Below are 16,541 nucleotides of genomic sequence, written 5' to 3' on the forward strand. Positions count from 1 at the left end.
CTAGCCCAGGGCACTGAGGGCACTTGCTTTGCTCCTGTGACTCCCTCAATTAAGATGGAACTCACTCAGTGCAGATAATAATAATAGTCATCCTTGCACTTGATATGGCAATGCCTTATCCTGTCATTGGGACGTCTCAAAGCGCTTCACAGGATTTACTGTAAAAGGATTGACTGTGTATTTTGGAGCCAAAACTTGGCAGCCAGTGGCGCACAGCAATGTCCCATAAACAGCCGTGGAACGAGTGACCACAGGGAGAGAAGCTGACCACAAGTCCTGGGACTGGAGATTGTGGCAAACTGTAACCACATTGCCTTTGCTTACAAAATAGTCACTGCACATTGTAGTAAATCCTGCCCAGTACTTCGAGACGCGAAAGGCGCTACATCAAACGCCAGATTATTTCTCAACCATTATAAATCCAGGGTTATTTATTGTTTCAGCACTGACTCTCTGTTCAGGGATTTGTCTTTTTAAGGCAATCGTTTGCCTCCCTTCTTCAGTTCTTGAAATGTTTTGTGTTCCCCAACTATTTAAATATTAAAGGAAACCAAAACATATTCTTCCCTGATCCACGTATAATCGTATAAAATATATATTCACTCCAATAATTCAAATTAATTGGCTCATTCGCCCACAAATCATTCACTCCACTTATAGTATATGTTGTGAAAGAGCTGGCTTTTCCCCGTTTATCAAATGCAATCCTTATTATTGTAATAACATTAATTTATTTCAAATTAACCTCATTGTGCAACGAGCTTCAAGGCCTCTCTTTGATGTGAAAAAGTATTGTGTAAATGTAGGATGTCATGTCCTACAGCAATTGTAGTGGGATGAAGTGCCGAGGGTTGCCAGAGCTGTTTGTGGGGGGGTGTGAGGGTGTGTGAGAGAGTGAGGGTGTGGGGGTGTGAGAGAGAGCGTGTGTGTGAGAGCATGTATGTGTGTGTGAGAGCGAGAGCATGTATGTGTGTGAGAGCGAGAGTGTGTGTGAGAGCGAGAGTGTGTGTGTGAGAGCGAGAGCATGTATGTGTGTGTGAGAGCGAGAGCATGTATGTGTGTGAGAGCGAGAGTGTGTGTGTGAGAGAGAGTGTGTGTGAGAGCGAGAGCATGTATGTGTGTGTGAGAGCGAGAGTGTGTGAGAGAGAGCGAGAGAGAGAGGGCGTGTGTGTGTGCGTCTCTAACTCTGACAATGTGCCTACAGATCGGGGATTTGGAAGGAAAGCTGACAGACCAGACACAGAAACTGAGCACATTGTGTTCCGAGCTGGTAAGACTCCGAGCTCATGCTTGTTGAAATCCAGTCGCTGTGTAGCAGACCGCCGTGTACCAGCGTCACAGAGCCCCTCTGTGTTCACAGGGCACAACCGACCTGGAGAAGCATTTGGAAATCCTGGTCGTGGAGAACGACCGGCTGAAGCAGGACCTGAACGGCAGCCAGCTCCAGCTCCGGCACCTGCGACGCTCCCTGTCCGGGTGCTCCAAGTGTGACCATGTCGAGGTACGTCCCAGCAGCGGGGGGGCGGCTGGCAAAACACCTCCCTCCGACCGCGCAGCCTTCCGTGCCATCACGTGGGAAAATCTTCCTGCCGAAACAGAAGGGACCGGTCCAGAGTCTCGAGCGGTGACTGTTAGACCCCGGGGCCGAGAGTGGGGTCGGGCTTTCAAACCACGCGGGGATGTTTGTGACGTCAAACGAGGCAGCAGCGTTCACACACAAGGGGAAGAGCAGCCAATTCATTTGAACGTGTTGGTTTGAGCTGTGAGCTGTGTTGACCTCCACACTGTGAGCTTGGAGTCCTGTAGGGTAGTGGTTAGAGCACTCGCCTCGTAAAGTGAGAGCAGGGCAGGGCGAAACCTCAGGCAAGTTTCCTTACTCCACACCTGTTTCCTGCTGCTTGTCCAGCTAGGACCACCCTCCCCATTCGCAACATAGGAACAGGAGCAGGCCATTCAGCCCCTCGAGCTTGTTATGCCATTCTATAAGATCATGGCTGATCTGTACCTCAACTCCAAATATCCCTTGATACCCTTACCTAACAAAAAAAAATCTGTCGATCTCAGTCTTGAAAATTTGAATGGATCCAGCCTTTTGTGGGAGAGATTTCCAGGGCTTTGGCTTACAGGGTTAACGGGAGATGAGTGGGAAGATTCTGCCCCCGCCCCCCCCACCCCCCACCTGATCTTCACCTGTTGCTGATCTAATTTTGGGAGGATTCACAGCTACGAGAGAATCTGAGATAGGGAAATAGTTTTTTTTTTAATTATTTGTTTAGTTAAATATTGTAGTGCTGAGAGCAAGGCTGAGGTCAGGCCCCTCTCACTGAGGTGGTTGAACATTTATCCCAATCTTGGCAGATACAAACCTTTCCCAGGTTTGTGTTAACAATGAAATGCCTGTATTTCTCCCTGTGCGTCCCTGACCCAGTGCCTTCCCTCTCCATCTCGTTCGTTGACAGTTGTGGGAGAAACATTCACCCATCACTCAGCCTGGCCCAGCCGGTAGCTCTCTTGTCTCTGTGTCAGAAAGCTGTGGGTTCGAGCCCCACTTCGGGATTTTGTTGGGATAGAGTCTACGCCGATGCTCCAGTGCGGTGCTGGGTGGGAGCAAAGCAATGTTGGTTGGATGAGATGTTAAATCCAGGTGTACACCTGGCTTTTAAGGTGGATATTCAACATCCCGCGACACTATTCTAAAAGAGAAGTGATTTTCTGGCCAATATTCCCCCATTTACAATTGGCCTTTGACTGTTTGTGGGATATAGCTGTGTGCAAATTGCCTGCTGCATTCACCTACAAAATTCAGTCACTACACTATACAGTATAACCTTATAAAGTGGTCTGAGTCATGAACAACAACAAGATACATTTGTATCGCGCCTTTCACGTCGGGAGGACATCCCAAGGCGCTGGACAGAGAACAGAATTTCAGAAATACAGTATATGGTGAGGATTATTATCTACTCGCCAATGGTCTGATCTTGGACTGGTTGACCCCGTCTTTCGGATGAGACGTTAAACCGAGGTCCCATCTGCACCTGGTCAGGTGGACGTTAAAGATCCCATTGCACTATTGGGAAAGAGAAGGGAGTCTCTTATCTCCTGGTGTCTGTCACCCAAATAAAATTGGTCATTCGCTCCACAGCTGTTTTGTTTCCCCACAAAATACACAGTCATTCCACTTTACGGTATATCCCGTGAAGCGCTTTGAGACATCTCGAGGACAAGATGAAGTGTTACATCAAATGCAAAGATTATTATTATTATGTTGTTGCCTATTTACTGATCTGATCGTAGGAGAATTCCCAGCTCCGTGAGCGACTCTCACGTGCGCAGGTGGAGCTGAAGAAGACGACTGAGCACCTGTCGGAGCTGGAGCTGGAGGTTCAGCGTAAGACGGAGCATGTGTCGCAGTTTGAGCAACACCTGCAAGACGTGCTGCAGGGGAAGGCGGAGATGGAGGAGGGACTGAACAAAAGGATCAGGGACTATCAGCTGACCCTGGCCAGGCAATCCACCCCTCCGGTCAAGGTAAGAGACTCATCTCTTTGAGACCTCACAACTGTCCAAAACCAGATGATAATTGATGATAATAATCATAATCATAATCCTTCCATTTGATACAGCGACTTATCACGTCTCCGAGACGTCTCAAAGCGCTTCACAGGATACACTGTAAAGTGAATTGACTGTGTATTTTGTGGGCGAAACGCAGCAGCCAAATGCGCACGGCAGCGTCCCACAAACAGCCGTGGATTGAGTCACCACATTTATTTATTTTTGGAGGGATTATTACCCCCCGGAAAGTGATGCGCCAGTCGCTTAACAACCGTGTTCCTAGTTGGGACTAAGTGAACAGAGGTGTGTGGAGTCAGGGGAATTGCCTAAAATTTCACCTTGCCGGGAATCGAACCTGGCTCTTCTTGCTTGCGAGGCGAGCGCACTAACCACTACACTAACAGGGTTACTTTGCGAACATCTGTCGTCTTTCAGCTCGGGGTGCGGTACATGCGTGTGGTACGTGGGTGTGTGGGTGTTGCTAATGGTGTGAGCATCTGCGCTGTGTGGTGGGGCGGTGGGGAGGAGGAGAAGGGGCAGCAATTCGGGGAGGGTTGGTGTTTGTTTGCTGACCTTTTCGGAACCGTACGCAGTACATCACCAAAACAGTGCAAGTGGAATCAGCCAAGACAAAGCAAGCCCTGGAGGAGGCTCAGGGCAGGAATCAGTACCTTCAGGAGCAGGTGGCAGTCCAGAGGCAGGTCATACATGAGCGGGAACAACAGCTCCAAGAGTCCTGGCACAACACAGCAAAGCTTCAAGCTCAGGCAAGTCCTTGACCTCATCCAACTCACAACCGCATGAGATGGAATTCCAGGCATTAAAGATTAACGCCAATTCTCTACATTCTCCCCTCAGGTCAGGAAATTAAGTCATTGATTACTTTTCAAGGTGCGGAGAGTCATTGTGTCTGTCTGTTTGATCTCTGCTCTGCGCCGGCTTTTCTGTCAGTAGAAATTCTCACTTTACAATACAATACAAAATTAATTTGTATAATGCCTTTCACATCTGGAGGACATCCCAAGGCGCTGGCCCTTTAGGAAGGATGTCAAGGCCTTGGAGAGGGTGCAAAGGAGATTTACCAGAATTATACCAGACTCCAGACTAGAGAGGCTGGAATTGTTCTCTTTAGATCGGAGAAGATTGAGAGGAGATTTCATAGAGGTTTTCAAAATTACGAGGGCTTTTGATAGAATAAACAGGGAGAAACTGTTTCCTCTGGCAGGTGGGTCGGTAACCAGAGGACACAGGGTTAAGATAGTTGACAAAAGAACCAGAGGGGAAATGAGGAGAAATATTTTTATCCAGAGAGTTGTTATGATCTGGAATGTACTGCCTGAAAGGGTGGTGGAAGCAGATTCGATAGTAGTTTTCAAAAGGGAATTAGATAGGTACTTGAAAAGGAAACATGTGCAGGGCTATGGGGTAAGTACTGGGGTAAGTGGGACTAGTCGGATGGGTCTTTCAAAGAGCCAGCACAGGCACAATGGGCCAAATGGCCTCCTTCTGTGCTGTAAGTTTCTATGATTACAGATAATCTCTGAGCAAAGAAACCGACTAGAGAATATGGTTCCTCTTCACATCATCCTAATTGCATTCGAGTTGTCCCCATTTGATACAATGTCCAACCTGTTGAGTGTCCTTCTGCCCTGGTGCTAACGGTACTTGCTCTAACCCCTGCAGATCATGATCTACGAAGCGGAGCTGGAGAGGACCCGTGGGGAGATGTTAGAGGAGCTGCAGTCAATGGAGGAAGAGAAGAACTGTGCCATCGAAGAGGCTTTCCTGCGAGCCCAGTCCGAGATGAAGGCAGTCCATGAGAATCTGAATGGTGGGTGACGTGGAAGAGCTGGGTAATGGGAGGTGGTGAGTGGGTGCGGGGGGGTCCTCTTAGTCTCCTGGTCAACAGGCCTCCAGAGACAATTGGTCATTCACTTCCTGGCTGTTGGTGGGATGTTGGGACATGGCTGTATCTGACCTTCACCATTGGCTCCCCGGTATCTGCAGGTGTTCGGATGAACCTCCTCTCAGTCCAGCCCGCCCTCAAATCCCTGACTAATGATTACAACTGCCTGAAGCACCAGGTCCGGGATTTTCCGTGTCTCCTTCAGGACGCAATCTGCCAGACCAAGGAGGAGGTGAGCAGATGGTGACAACTCCCTTTGGAGGGTTTTTATCACAGGGAGCGGGCGGGAGTGGGGTGGGGAATGGGACTGAGTTAATTTATAGCTAGCGTGGAGTGTGAGGCTGATGTGATTGTTGCTGGGGGGAGGGGGAAGAGACTCAAGGTCTCATCACCCCACCAATATCTCACAGTCTTGCGTGACTGATGATAATAATAATAATAATAATAATCCTTGCATTTGATATCACGCCTTATCACGTCATCAAGACGCCTCACAGAATATACTGTGAAGCTAATTGATTGTATATTTTGTGGACGAAACGCGGTGGCCAATTGCGCACGGCAACTGCAATAACTTAGTTATGTTTTGCAATTCGGGGACCGTCCATCAGTCACTACATACAACAACAAATCACACTCGCAAAGCCCCCTTCACGTCAGAAAGACGTTCCAGGCCGCGAGATAGTCAGAGTTTTTTGGACCCGAGCTGGAACAGGCAACTTCTGGAACAGGTTCCCTAGGGAGACAGACTGCGGCAGCGGAAAATGTTTGTTTCAAGAGCAAGTGAGATGGATACAGTCCAAGCGGGTGTGACTCCAGGGCTGGAGCTGAGTTGCCATTGACCTCTCCACTTCTCGTGTCTCAGATCTTCCAGATGGTGGAGGAGGTGAAGGAAGTGAACCGTGACCTGCTCCACAAATACAAGCGGGAGATGCAGTTGAGGAAGAAGTGCCACAACGAGCTGGTGAGGCTCCGAGGTGAGTCTCCTACACCATGTGTCCAGAACTACTGATGGGGGAACAGTGACCTGCAGTTGATGGTCCATCCAAAATGGCTCCTCGGGCTCAATCCCGTTTCTCTGAACCCTTCTTCTCTGCCGTTTCCTCAGGTAACATCCGTGTGTTCTGCAGAGTCCGGCCCATCACCAGGGAGGACGGAGATGGGCCCGAGACCAGGGGCGTGGTGTCCTTTGACTCCGATGATGACGGTGTTCTGTATGTGTCGTACCGTGGCAAAACCTCAGTGTTTGAGTTGGATAAAGTGTTCCCACCACACGCCCTGCAGAACGATGTGAGTGAACCCAATACAACAACAAGATTACATTTGTACAGTGCCTTTCACGGGTACAATTACAGTCTTTAAGACTCTGAAGGGACTAGATAATGTAGACCACGATAAGCTGTTTTATCTTGTACTAAACAGTAGAACCAGAGGACGCAGACATTGAAAGGGGGTGAATTCAGAACAAATCGGCGGCAACACTACTTCGGTGAGCGAGCAGCAACCGTATGGAACGGGCTCTTGCATTTGATACAGCGCCTTCTCATTGAGCCGTCTCAAAGGGCTTCACAGAATAAATTGCAAAGTGAATTGCCTGTGTATTTTCTGGGCGAGATGAATGGGGGAATTCATGCCCGCGATGCTGCTGGTCCACCAAATACACAGTCACTACACTTTACAAAGCTGTGAAACGCTTTGAGACGTCTCAATGACGTGATAAGGCGTTAGATCAAATGCAAGAATTATTATTGTTGTCCTCCAACCCCTCTCTCAATAGTTGGATTTACACACCTTGGAGTCTCTTTGGTAGTTAAAGGATTGAGGGAGGTTTGTTGTGAAGAGTTTCCTTGATCTTTAAAAGCCTCAAAAGGAGAATGTTAAACTTCTTCTCTTCTCCCAGGTGTTCCAGGATGTCCAGGCCCTCATCACTTCCTGCATCGACGGTTACAATGTCTGTATATTTGCCTATGGTCAAACGGGCTCTGGCAAGACCTACACCATGGAGGTGAGGTCCATTATGGTTATTTTATCACAACTGAACTACTGGAGAGATTGGTTGGGATTCAGGGAAATGGCACAAATGCTCCATAATAATTCTAACAACAATAATACTATTAGTATTTTGTACAGTGCCTCATCATGTCGTTAGGCTAGAAATATACAGTCACTCCATTTCACAGTGAAGTGCTTTCAGACGTCCTAACAACAACAACAGCAAGATTCCATTTATAGAGCGCCTTTCACGTTGGGAGGACATCCCAAGGCGCTGTACAGTTGGGTCAGGACCCAAGCAGGGGGGAAATGGTCAGGGTGAGGGGAGGGAAGGGAGGAGCGAGGAGGGGGTAGAGAGTCGAGAGGGGAGCTGAAGGCACAGTCAAAGAGAAAGGTCTTGAGACCGGCCTTGAAGGAGGAAAGGGAGGAGGCGGCGAAGGCACTGGGGGATGGAGTTCCAGAGCCTGGGGGCTGAGAGGCTGAAGGCCCTGCCACCGATGGTAGGGCGGTTGGGGCGGGGGATGTGGAGCAGACCAGAGCCAGAGGAACGGAGGGTACGGGCAGGTAAGTAGGGGGATAGTAGGTCAGAGAGGTAGGAGGGAGCAAGGCCGTGAATGGCCTTGTAGGTGAGGATGAGGATCTTGAATTCGAGATTACAAGACCTTGAACGAGCCAGAGAAGGGGGTCATATGTGCCAAGCAACCCCCACATGCCTTTACAACCAACGGCACAGTCAGTGTAGTTGCAAAGCCTTGGCGCGGATTATATTGTCACGTTCTGTCCACGACTGTTTGTGGGACACTGCCGTGCGTAATTGGCTGCCGCGTTTTGTCCACAAAATTCCACAGTCAATCCACTCTACAATGTATTCTGTGAAGTGCTTTGGGACCTCTCAACGATGTGATAAGGTGTTGTACCAAGAATGATTATTACTATTATTTTATTTCCTCAGGGAACGCCCAAGAACCCCGGCATTAACCAGCGAGCCCTGGGGCTCCTGTTCAGTGAGGTGGCGGAGCGCTCGGAAGACTGGGACCTGACCATCACCGTCAGTATGGTGGAGATTTACAACGAGACCCTCAGGTACTGCCAGCAAGAACATGGGAAATCCGCAGGGACGAGCGAGAGGAACCTTGGGCGTGATGGTATTTTGAGTTCCGAGGCCACCCGAGGCTCTGATCACTGACGGTCTTCTCTCTCTTTCTCTCTCTCTCTCTCTCTCTCTCTCTTGTTTTAGAGACCTCCTGGGGCCTGATCCCCAGAAGATGCAGGATCTGATCACGAGGTTACCAATGTTCACATGTTAATGGGAGTGTGATGGGAGCAATGCTTTGGCAAGGCTGTAGCGTTCTGTGTGTGGAAGCTTGACTCTGGCAGGTTTTCAAGCGGCTCCATTCCATCCTCATTCCCTTGCTTTCGATCACTCTGTCTGCTTCCTTCGTCATCAGGTTAATCCTTGGTGCCAGTGACCCTGGGAGCCAGGCCTTGAATACCTTCACTTTGAGAGCACCAAAAAAAAAACAGCAGGAAATCTCATAAGATTGGTTTGGTCTGATCTTATCCTTTCAGACATCTCATACCCACCCACTCACTGTCCTCCCATCGCAGTATCGAGCTTAAACAAGTCCCAGCATCTTGGCCTCAACCCACCCTCTTGGTAACCAAGTCATTCCAATCATTAATTATCCTCTGGGCAAGGAAATTCCCAGAGAACCCGGTTGTTAGTCTGGGGGTAATAATCCCTCCAAAACAATAAATAAATAAATAATTTGGTCAATCGCCCCACGGCTGTTCGTGGGATGCTGCCGTGTGTAATTGGCTGCTGCCATGTTTGACCCATAAAATACAGTCAATCCACTTTATAACATAGCCTGCGAAGCGCTTTGAGGCTTCTCAATGATGTGATAAGGCTCTATATCAAATGTAAGAATTAAGATTATTATTATTATGATTCCTGGTGTCTGACCTGAAATCGCCCATTGTGATTTTCTAAACCTGCCTCAATAACTGTGCAAAACTAGGCCACGAGGACACGGGCGTTGGTTTAAAATTAGTGCCAAATTCTTTGTGGTGAAGCCACAACCCAACTCGGAGCTGGTTCACTGGAGCAGTGGGTGCTTCAAAGGATCCAGATGAAATGCCATTGCTTGAAGTCAGCTGAGTCCCTCTTGCCTGGGGCACAGCCTTTTGGGAGACAGATGTCAAGCGGGGGCAAGGTTTATTTGAAGTAGAATTGCCAGCGAGAGCCAGACCAGGCACAAGTGCTTGACTTATTGGTGCCAGTGGGTCTTGGAGCTGAAGTTGTGACAGTGCTGTCTATTGGGGCTTCTTTAGCTGCTGTTCTGGCAGGTTATTTTTCTTAAGCACTGAGAAAGCTCTGCATTCAATCCCTGAAGATCCTGAATATCCAAACAGGAAAATTTGCTTTTCCCTAATTTTCTGCCCTTGGGCTCCTTGAAGGTTGTTACTCTTCTTGAGTTAGTTTTCCCCGGTTCTGATATCACGGGGAGTGAATGCTGGGGGGGAAGAGAGGAGACTGGCCTATTAAACTGACCTAGTGGTGGGGGGGGGAGTGAACTCCTACAGAATCCACTCTTCGTGTCTCTCCTCCTGCTCTTTCTCCTCCCATCTTTGAGACTGTTCTCATTTCATCATCATTCTTTCTCTCGCTCGATATTACAGCAAACCGCTACCCAGCCTAACCCCCGTTTAACTGACGGCATCTTGCCTGGCGGGTTGTGTTGTGCCTCGCACGTCCTGTGATGTCTCGTCAGGTTTCTGGCCAGAACTTCTCACTGCGTCTCTGCTCCAGAATGTCCCTCCTTTCAGCAAATGCCTCTGCCATGTAATGTCCCTATCTGGCGCCCGCTGCCTTCTCTGCTCTCTGGCTTTTGGTGTTCGCTTCTGGCCTGGGAAAGCCGCTGGTTTTATGGAACGACCCTGGTCTGCTCGCTCGGGGTTTCACCCCTCACAACCGGCCTGTGTTTTTCCTCCACAGGAACTTGTTGAGCAAAGATCTCAACGAGAAGCTGGAGATCAAGCTGAACCCTGATGGCAGCGGCCAGCTGTATGTTCCTGGCCTGACCGAGATCAGAGTGAGGAGCGTGGAGGACATCAACAGGGTGAGCGGAGGCACGGGCACAGTTATCTTTGTGGGGTGTTGTTCTCAGCACCTCAGAAAGCCGCGAGACTCTACCCTGTGTGAATGGCGCTGTATACATGCGAGTTATTGTTTGTTGGAAAATGGAAACTTTTTAGATAGAGAGAAATGGCACTAAAATTGGCTAAATTCACACTGCAATTCATATGTTTGGAGATGGCTTGGTGTGAGAAATGCCTCGCTGAGCTCTGCTGTTTCTCTCTCTTCCCCACCTCCCCAGGTATTTGAGCTGGGGCGCTTGAATCGAGCCACCGACTGCACTAACGTGAACGAGCGCAGCTCCCGGTCTCACGCTCTGCTTATAATCTCGATCGCTGGAACCAACACAACGTCAGGAGTCAAACGAACAGGTACTGCGTTGGGGCAGAGACTTGAGCTGCCTGTCCCTTGGCCTTCACCCCATGTGATCGTGGGGACTGTCGGTCACCATTCACTTTAATCCTTTCATCTAAAATGGACAGGGCTTGATTTATTGGTGCCAATGGGTCTTGGAGCTAGAGTTGTGACGACGCTGTCTATTGGGGCTTTAACTGCTATTCTGGCAGATTATTCTTCCTAAATACTGAGGAATCTCATGTACAGGCAGAATGGCTTCCAGAGCTAGATCGGCAAATAAACAGCATAAGCTTATTGGCTGTGGTGTCTCAGTCCCGGCCTCCCGTATCCAAAGGGCTGGCTGTGTGGGAGCCTCAGCAGTGAGTGTTGGCGGCTACTCAACTATAGAGGGCCACACAGCCAAGCCTGACCTCTGTTAACCAGGCTGCCACAACAACAGAGGGTGTTGAAGAGGAAGCCTGGCTGGTTTTCCCCTCTCTGAGACCATTGGAAGCCAATTTAATATTAATAGTAATCCTTGCATTTGATATTGCGCCTTATCAGGTTTTCAAGACGTCTCAAAGCGCTTCACAGAATATACTGTAATTTACCCTTCTCATCAACCCCGGCTGAGAGCAGCAAACTCCGCACGGACTGGGGTTCAAACCAGTGACCCATCGAGCTCAGTCTGTTTTTTTTTGTGGAGGGGATCAACCACCTGGTCTGACACACGCAGAAACCCATCACATTGCTTGAAAGTATCCAAACCAGGCTGAGAATTCCACGCATCCCACTTGCACATTGAAATCCCAACGATAGATTGTTGGATGGAACATGCACTCTCTTCCTGGAGGGAGGCATCCTGCTTATCTAATTCCGCAAAGTATTAGGCACCGGTTGGCAAGAGCTAAGGCTTGTGGACCCCAGAGTGTGCATTGGTACATTGCTAAATATCCTTCTTTCGAGGAGTTTCTTTATACAAAAGGTGCTGTATTAACATAAGCTATTATTCTGCACCGGACCCAAATACCAGACTGTTGGCTAATATCCAGCACTCTTGTTTGATCTCTCACCGATCCCTGATCTTTGCTGCAGGAAAACTAAACCTGGTGGACTTGGCTGGTTCCGAGCGGGTTGGCAAGTCGGGGGCAGAGGGCCACCGGCTGAGAGAAGCTCAGAATATTAACAAGTCGCTGTCTGCCCTCGGAGACGTGATTTACGCCCTGCGCTCCAAGCAGTCCTACATTCCCTTCCGCAACTCGAAGCTCACCTACCTGCTCCAGGACTCGCTCAGCGGAGACAGCAAAACACTCATGATGGTGCAGGTGAGACTCCCATCACAAGCTAAAGCATTTGCTGATTCAAAGCTGGTAATCCAGTGCTCTCGCTTCTGAGTCAGAAAGTTGTGGGTCTAAGCCCCATGTTGGGTTTTGGAATCACATAGTCTAAGCTGATGCTCCAATGCCGTGCTGTGGGGGGGGAGTGGGGGCTGTTGCATTGTCAGAGGTGCCGTCCTTCGGATGAGTTGTTAAACCGAGGTCCCGTCTGCCTGTTCATGTGGACGTTAAAGATCCCATGGCGCTATTCGAAAAGAGTAAGGACATTTTGTAGATTGGGAAACTGGATGATCAGTGTATAAACCAAGCGGGTGGGGGTGGTTGGGAGGTTGCCCTGTGTTTGGGTTTATATAGAAAAAACAAATGTATATAATTTCAGCAATCGAATGCTCCCCTGCATGAAGGGCAGTATATAAATGTACGTTGTAGTTGCTGTTGTATAACGTGTGCGTATCTATGTAATAGGTCTCTCCGATTGAGAGGAGTGTCAGTGAGACGGTTTGCTCGCTAAAGTTCGCCCAGAGGGTCCGATCCGTGGAACTGGGGGCGATGGGGCGAAGAACTGAGAACCACTATTCCCCCAGCCGCCCAGATAGTGAGGTGAGAGTGACCGGCTCACAGCAAGTGTAAGCCTAGTGCACACTGCGAGCTGCCAGCTGTATGTTACTAAGGAGTAGAAAGGCCCTGTATAATTGCAATATGTTATTGGTGTCTTTGTCTCTGTCTCTCTCTCTCTCTCTGTATCCCTCAGGTAAGCTCCCACCAGCCAGCCCTGTCCCAGCTTGTGGGAGCTTCACTGGTACTAAACCAAACGGCCTCAGGACAGACTTGTCTATTGTTTCCCTTTCCCAGCTGGAGCCACCTCCTGTGATGGTCCAACCAGGAAGACTGTCTTACAGTCAGCCAGGATTTACTGTGGGAAGGAGCTCACTGAGCGGCAGGAGAAAACTGCCCGCAACAGGTATGTAAGTGTTGCCGAGGGGGAACAGCTTTAGGAGGATTGAGAGAATGGTTGTGGTCGGGCAGGAATTCAGTGCAGTTTAATTCTTTGTGCCAGTTCTCTCCCCTGCTCTGCTCCCAAAGTCACTGACTCAGGCTGGAGTAGAGCTTCACTGGTATGCTCTCTACTGTGTCTGATAGTCTGCACCTCAATGCATGGAGGACATCACAGCCAAACCTGATCTGGTTCTCATCTGATGTCCTCATGTCACCTTCCGACAGGAGATATTTCTCCTTAACAAAGGCCAAATGTAGATATTTATCTCATTTCCTCCACCCGACCGAGATCAGTTAATAGTAATTGCATTTGATATAGTGCCTTATCACACCATTGATGCTCTTCACAGAATATACTGTAAAGTGTAATGACTGTATATTTTGTGGGCGAAATGCGGCAGCTAATCGCGCACAGCAGTGTCTCACAAACAGTCGTGGAATGAGTGACCAAACTTTTTTTTGAAGGGATTATTACCCCCGGAAAGCGATCCACCAATCGACTAACAACCGGGTTCCTATTTACTGCTGGGGAAACAGAGGCGTGTGGTGTAAGGAAATTTGCCTAAGGGGAGAGCCTTCAGCCACTCTGCCCCCAACCTCTGGAATTCCATCCATAAATGCAAGTTGTTGTGGAATGAATATTGTTGGGGTTTGGGAGTTTTTGAGGAGCCAGTGGATGGGGTGGATTTTGGGAATGCTGTCGATGCTTTGTAGATAAATCACTTTTGCTCATTCCATACTTATAAGTTTAAAAAAAAAATCCCTCTCCCCGCACCCCTCCACCCCACAAAAGAATTGGTCTCTCAATCCACGACTGTTTGTGGGACGCTGCTGTGCGCAATTGGCTGCTGCATTTCGCCCACAAAATACATAGTCTTTACAATGTATTCTGCAAAAGGTTTTGATAAGGCAGGATTGTTATTATTATATTATAAAAAAATTAACTACTTAAAACCTTTAAGCTTCATACTTTTCTAGGTTGGAACGTGGGTTCTGTTTGGATGTGACACTGATGTATACACTTTCTCCTTCTCCCTCTCCCCTCTTTCCCTCCCCCAGGTGAAATAAGCATCCGACCTGGACCAACATAGCTGCCTCCGCTCTCAGGAGTGGTTCAGGAGCAGTGACCTGTCCCAATTCACTGTGTTGCACACTTTCCCACAGTCCAGTCACAGACTGAAGCAGCAGCAGCCCATCACTGTAGGTTCACGCAGTCGCCTGGACATTTCTTGCAGAATTTTTTTTGTTTTTGTTTTAAAAGAGTCGATGCACAGAATAGAGGCCATTTATCTATTGTTTTTTTATACACAGATTTTTATATTGTCTACTTTTTTTATTCTGCCATTTGATGTCAGGAATTGCAGAAATGTATCCCGTGAGCTCCAGAACAAATCACTGACGGCCCTTTCTCTCCAACAGCCCACCCCCCCACGCACCTTTGTACAGATGCACACACTGTCTTTTCTCTTCACTAAGTTGTTTGGCTGTCTTGTGTCTTGCATAGCATTGTACAGTAATGTCTCGCTGGGCTTTGCAGGTGTGTTACATTCTGAGGTTGCTTGAGGGAGCGCAGGGAGTTGTACACTGTGACCCAGTTGTGCGAACTAATGCAATCATTTACTTGAAAGTGTCAGTGCCACCACTTAAACTTGCTGCTGTCTGCAGAACATTTGTAGGTGCAGTACATATAGGCATATATAAGCAATGAGCTTTACAGATCAGCAGGATTCCAGATTAAATCCCTGCCGTGTCCTAACTTAACTGATCTCTAAACCGCAGCAGGAAAGGGGTGCTCCTGTGCTAGAGGGAGATCAATACGCAACGTAGACACCCAAATCCAACGGCTGATGCTCTGTGTCCTGACGTCAGGAACGGGTGAGATGTTGGGCAGCTGGCCCAGTGTGAACCGGTGCTCTCAGGAGGAGATGGGAATCAGAGGGAAGATGAAGGAGGGAAAGTTAAACCGAAGGTTTCACAGTCAAAGTGTTTTCCAAACAATTTGCTTCGTTAAGACTAAGCGCAGATTAAAACTTGTCAAGCTACCTGGGTTCGCCCAAAAGAGGCTTAAGGCCGATGTGTCTCAGTGTTAAATCCTCTCCTTTGTGTACTCTGCTCAGTTTTTTTTCAATATAAAAATGGACGATTTGAGCGAACCAAAACGACTTTAGCTTTACTGGCGAATAATTTTCAAAGAAATCTTACTCAGTCTTACAAACAAACCCTGTGCACCTCAGTGAACGCATGTCTCCCTTTGCTGAGCGAAGTGCAGGCTCAACTTATACCGCTCAGCGCACTGCTCTGTCAGTCACAGAGTACAGAGGGTTGGGGGGTGTTCCAACATCTGCCAAATCTATTCCCTCATCCAGTTTTAGTCTGAATGCCATTGAACCTGGAGTCACTGTAATGTGATGAGTCTTGGAGTGAAGCCAAACCAATCCTCTGCAGCTCATTGTTGTTATGTTAAAGAATGTTTTTTTCCTATTATTGTCATATTTTCAGTCAATGTATTTTGTTAATAAGCAACTCGATTGCCTGCAGAGAAATGCTAGTCAGCCACACCTGTGTCACACAGCACTGGGCTCATCTGTCATTACCGAACAGGGCAGCTTCATAACTTGCTGCTTAGAGTGAAAGGGCTCTTTGTTCAGCCCAGGTGCCAGCAATGGCAGTGAAGGAGTTTAACGGAGGCATCTGCGTTAACAGAACCTGCTCCTGTGGCTGAGATGAGGTGTGAAATAGCCCGACACCACCACCTCTCGCAGGTTGGTTTCTGTGGGATGGTGCCAGATCCCCTCGCCTTGTCTTTATGCTGGTGTGACGTACAGTATTACAGGATTAATCTGCTCCTGGCAATGGACAATGGTGACTGGTTTGCAGAAAACATTATTTTTTTCCTCCAGTTTTTCTTTTCCTCGACCCTTGCAGTATTTGGCACTAAAAGATTATAACTCTGAATGGATATGAAAGTTCTCTGTAATATTCTGGCTCAGTCCTTTGCAGTATTGTGAAGAGAACTCTGATCTCTGTTGATCTTTCAATGGAAAGTTAAGTATATCGCTGCCTATTGAATTTCAAATAAAAGTGTTCTTTATTGGTTTGAGTCGCAGTAGTTTATCTACAGCAATCCATTTTTCCTAGTAATTTATTTTCTGTACAAGTGCAAAGACGCTGGGTATTTGCACTTGTACGGTATCGGGCTCCACCACTCCGAGAACACAGTCCAGTGTGAAAGACGCTATATAAGTGCAAGTTGTCTGACATCATCTGACCAAATGAT

At 48.2% G+C, this 16,541-nt stretch overlaps 1 protein-coding gene across 4 annotated transcripts in view; it reads left to right on the forward strand.

Moving 5' to 3' along the window:
- Nucleotides 1–16,359, forward strand: part of kifc3 (kinesin family member C3) — a 52,041-nt gene extending 35,682 nt beyond the window's left edge. For 2 of the 4 annotated variants that reach the window (XM_042340192.1, XM_007904665.2), the window contains 17 exons: nt 1,205–1,270; nt 1,361–1,501; nt 3,298–3,531; nt 4,152–4,325; nt 5,242–5,389; nt 5,566–5,696; nt 6,330–6,441; nt 6,573–6,754; nt 7,365–7,469; nt 8,409–8,539; nt 8,694–8,741; nt 10,455–10,578; nt 10,837–10,966; nt 12,027–12,256; nt 12,734–12,868; nt 13,121–13,229; nt 15,044–16,359. In XM_042340192.1, the coding sequence (XP_042196126.1) occupies nt 1,205–1,270; nt 1,361–1,501; nt 3,298–3,531; nt 4,152–4,325; nt 5,242–5,389; nt 5,566–5,696; nt 6,330–6,441; nt 6,573–6,754; nt 7,365–7,469; nt 8,409–8,539; nt 8,694–8,741; nt 10,455–10,578; nt 10,837–10,966; nt 12,027–12,256; nt 12,734–12,868; nt 13,121–13,229; nt 15,044–15,354 (2,511 nt within the window). In that variant the 3' untranslated portion in view covers nt 15,355–16,359. Of the gene's footprint in view, nt 1–1,204; nt 1,271–1,360; nt 1,502–3,297; nt 3,532–4,151; nt 4,326–5,241; nt 5,390–5,565; nt 5,697–6,329; nt 6,442–6,572; nt 6,755–7,364; nt 7,470–8,408; nt 8,540–8,693; nt 8,742–10,454; nt 10,579–10,836; nt 10,967–12,026; nt 12,257–12,733; nt 12,869–13,120; nt 13,230–14,323 lie in introns of all 4 variants that reach the window. The other 2 variants (XM_042340194.1, XM_042340193.1) reach the window with 2 other exon arrangements.
- Nucleotides 16,360–16,541: the final 182 nt, after the last annotated feature.

The sequence above is a fragment of the Callorhinchus milii genome, unplaced genomic scaffold (assembly GCF_018977255.1).
Source record: "Callorhinchus milii isolate IMCB2004 unplaced genomic scaffold, IMCB_Cmil_1.0 Scaffold14, whole genome shotgun sequence".
Classification (NCBI taxonomy): domain Eukaryota; kingdom Metazoa; phylum Chordata; class Chondrichthyes; order Chimaeriformes; family Callorhinchidae; genus Callorhinchus; species Callorhinchus milii.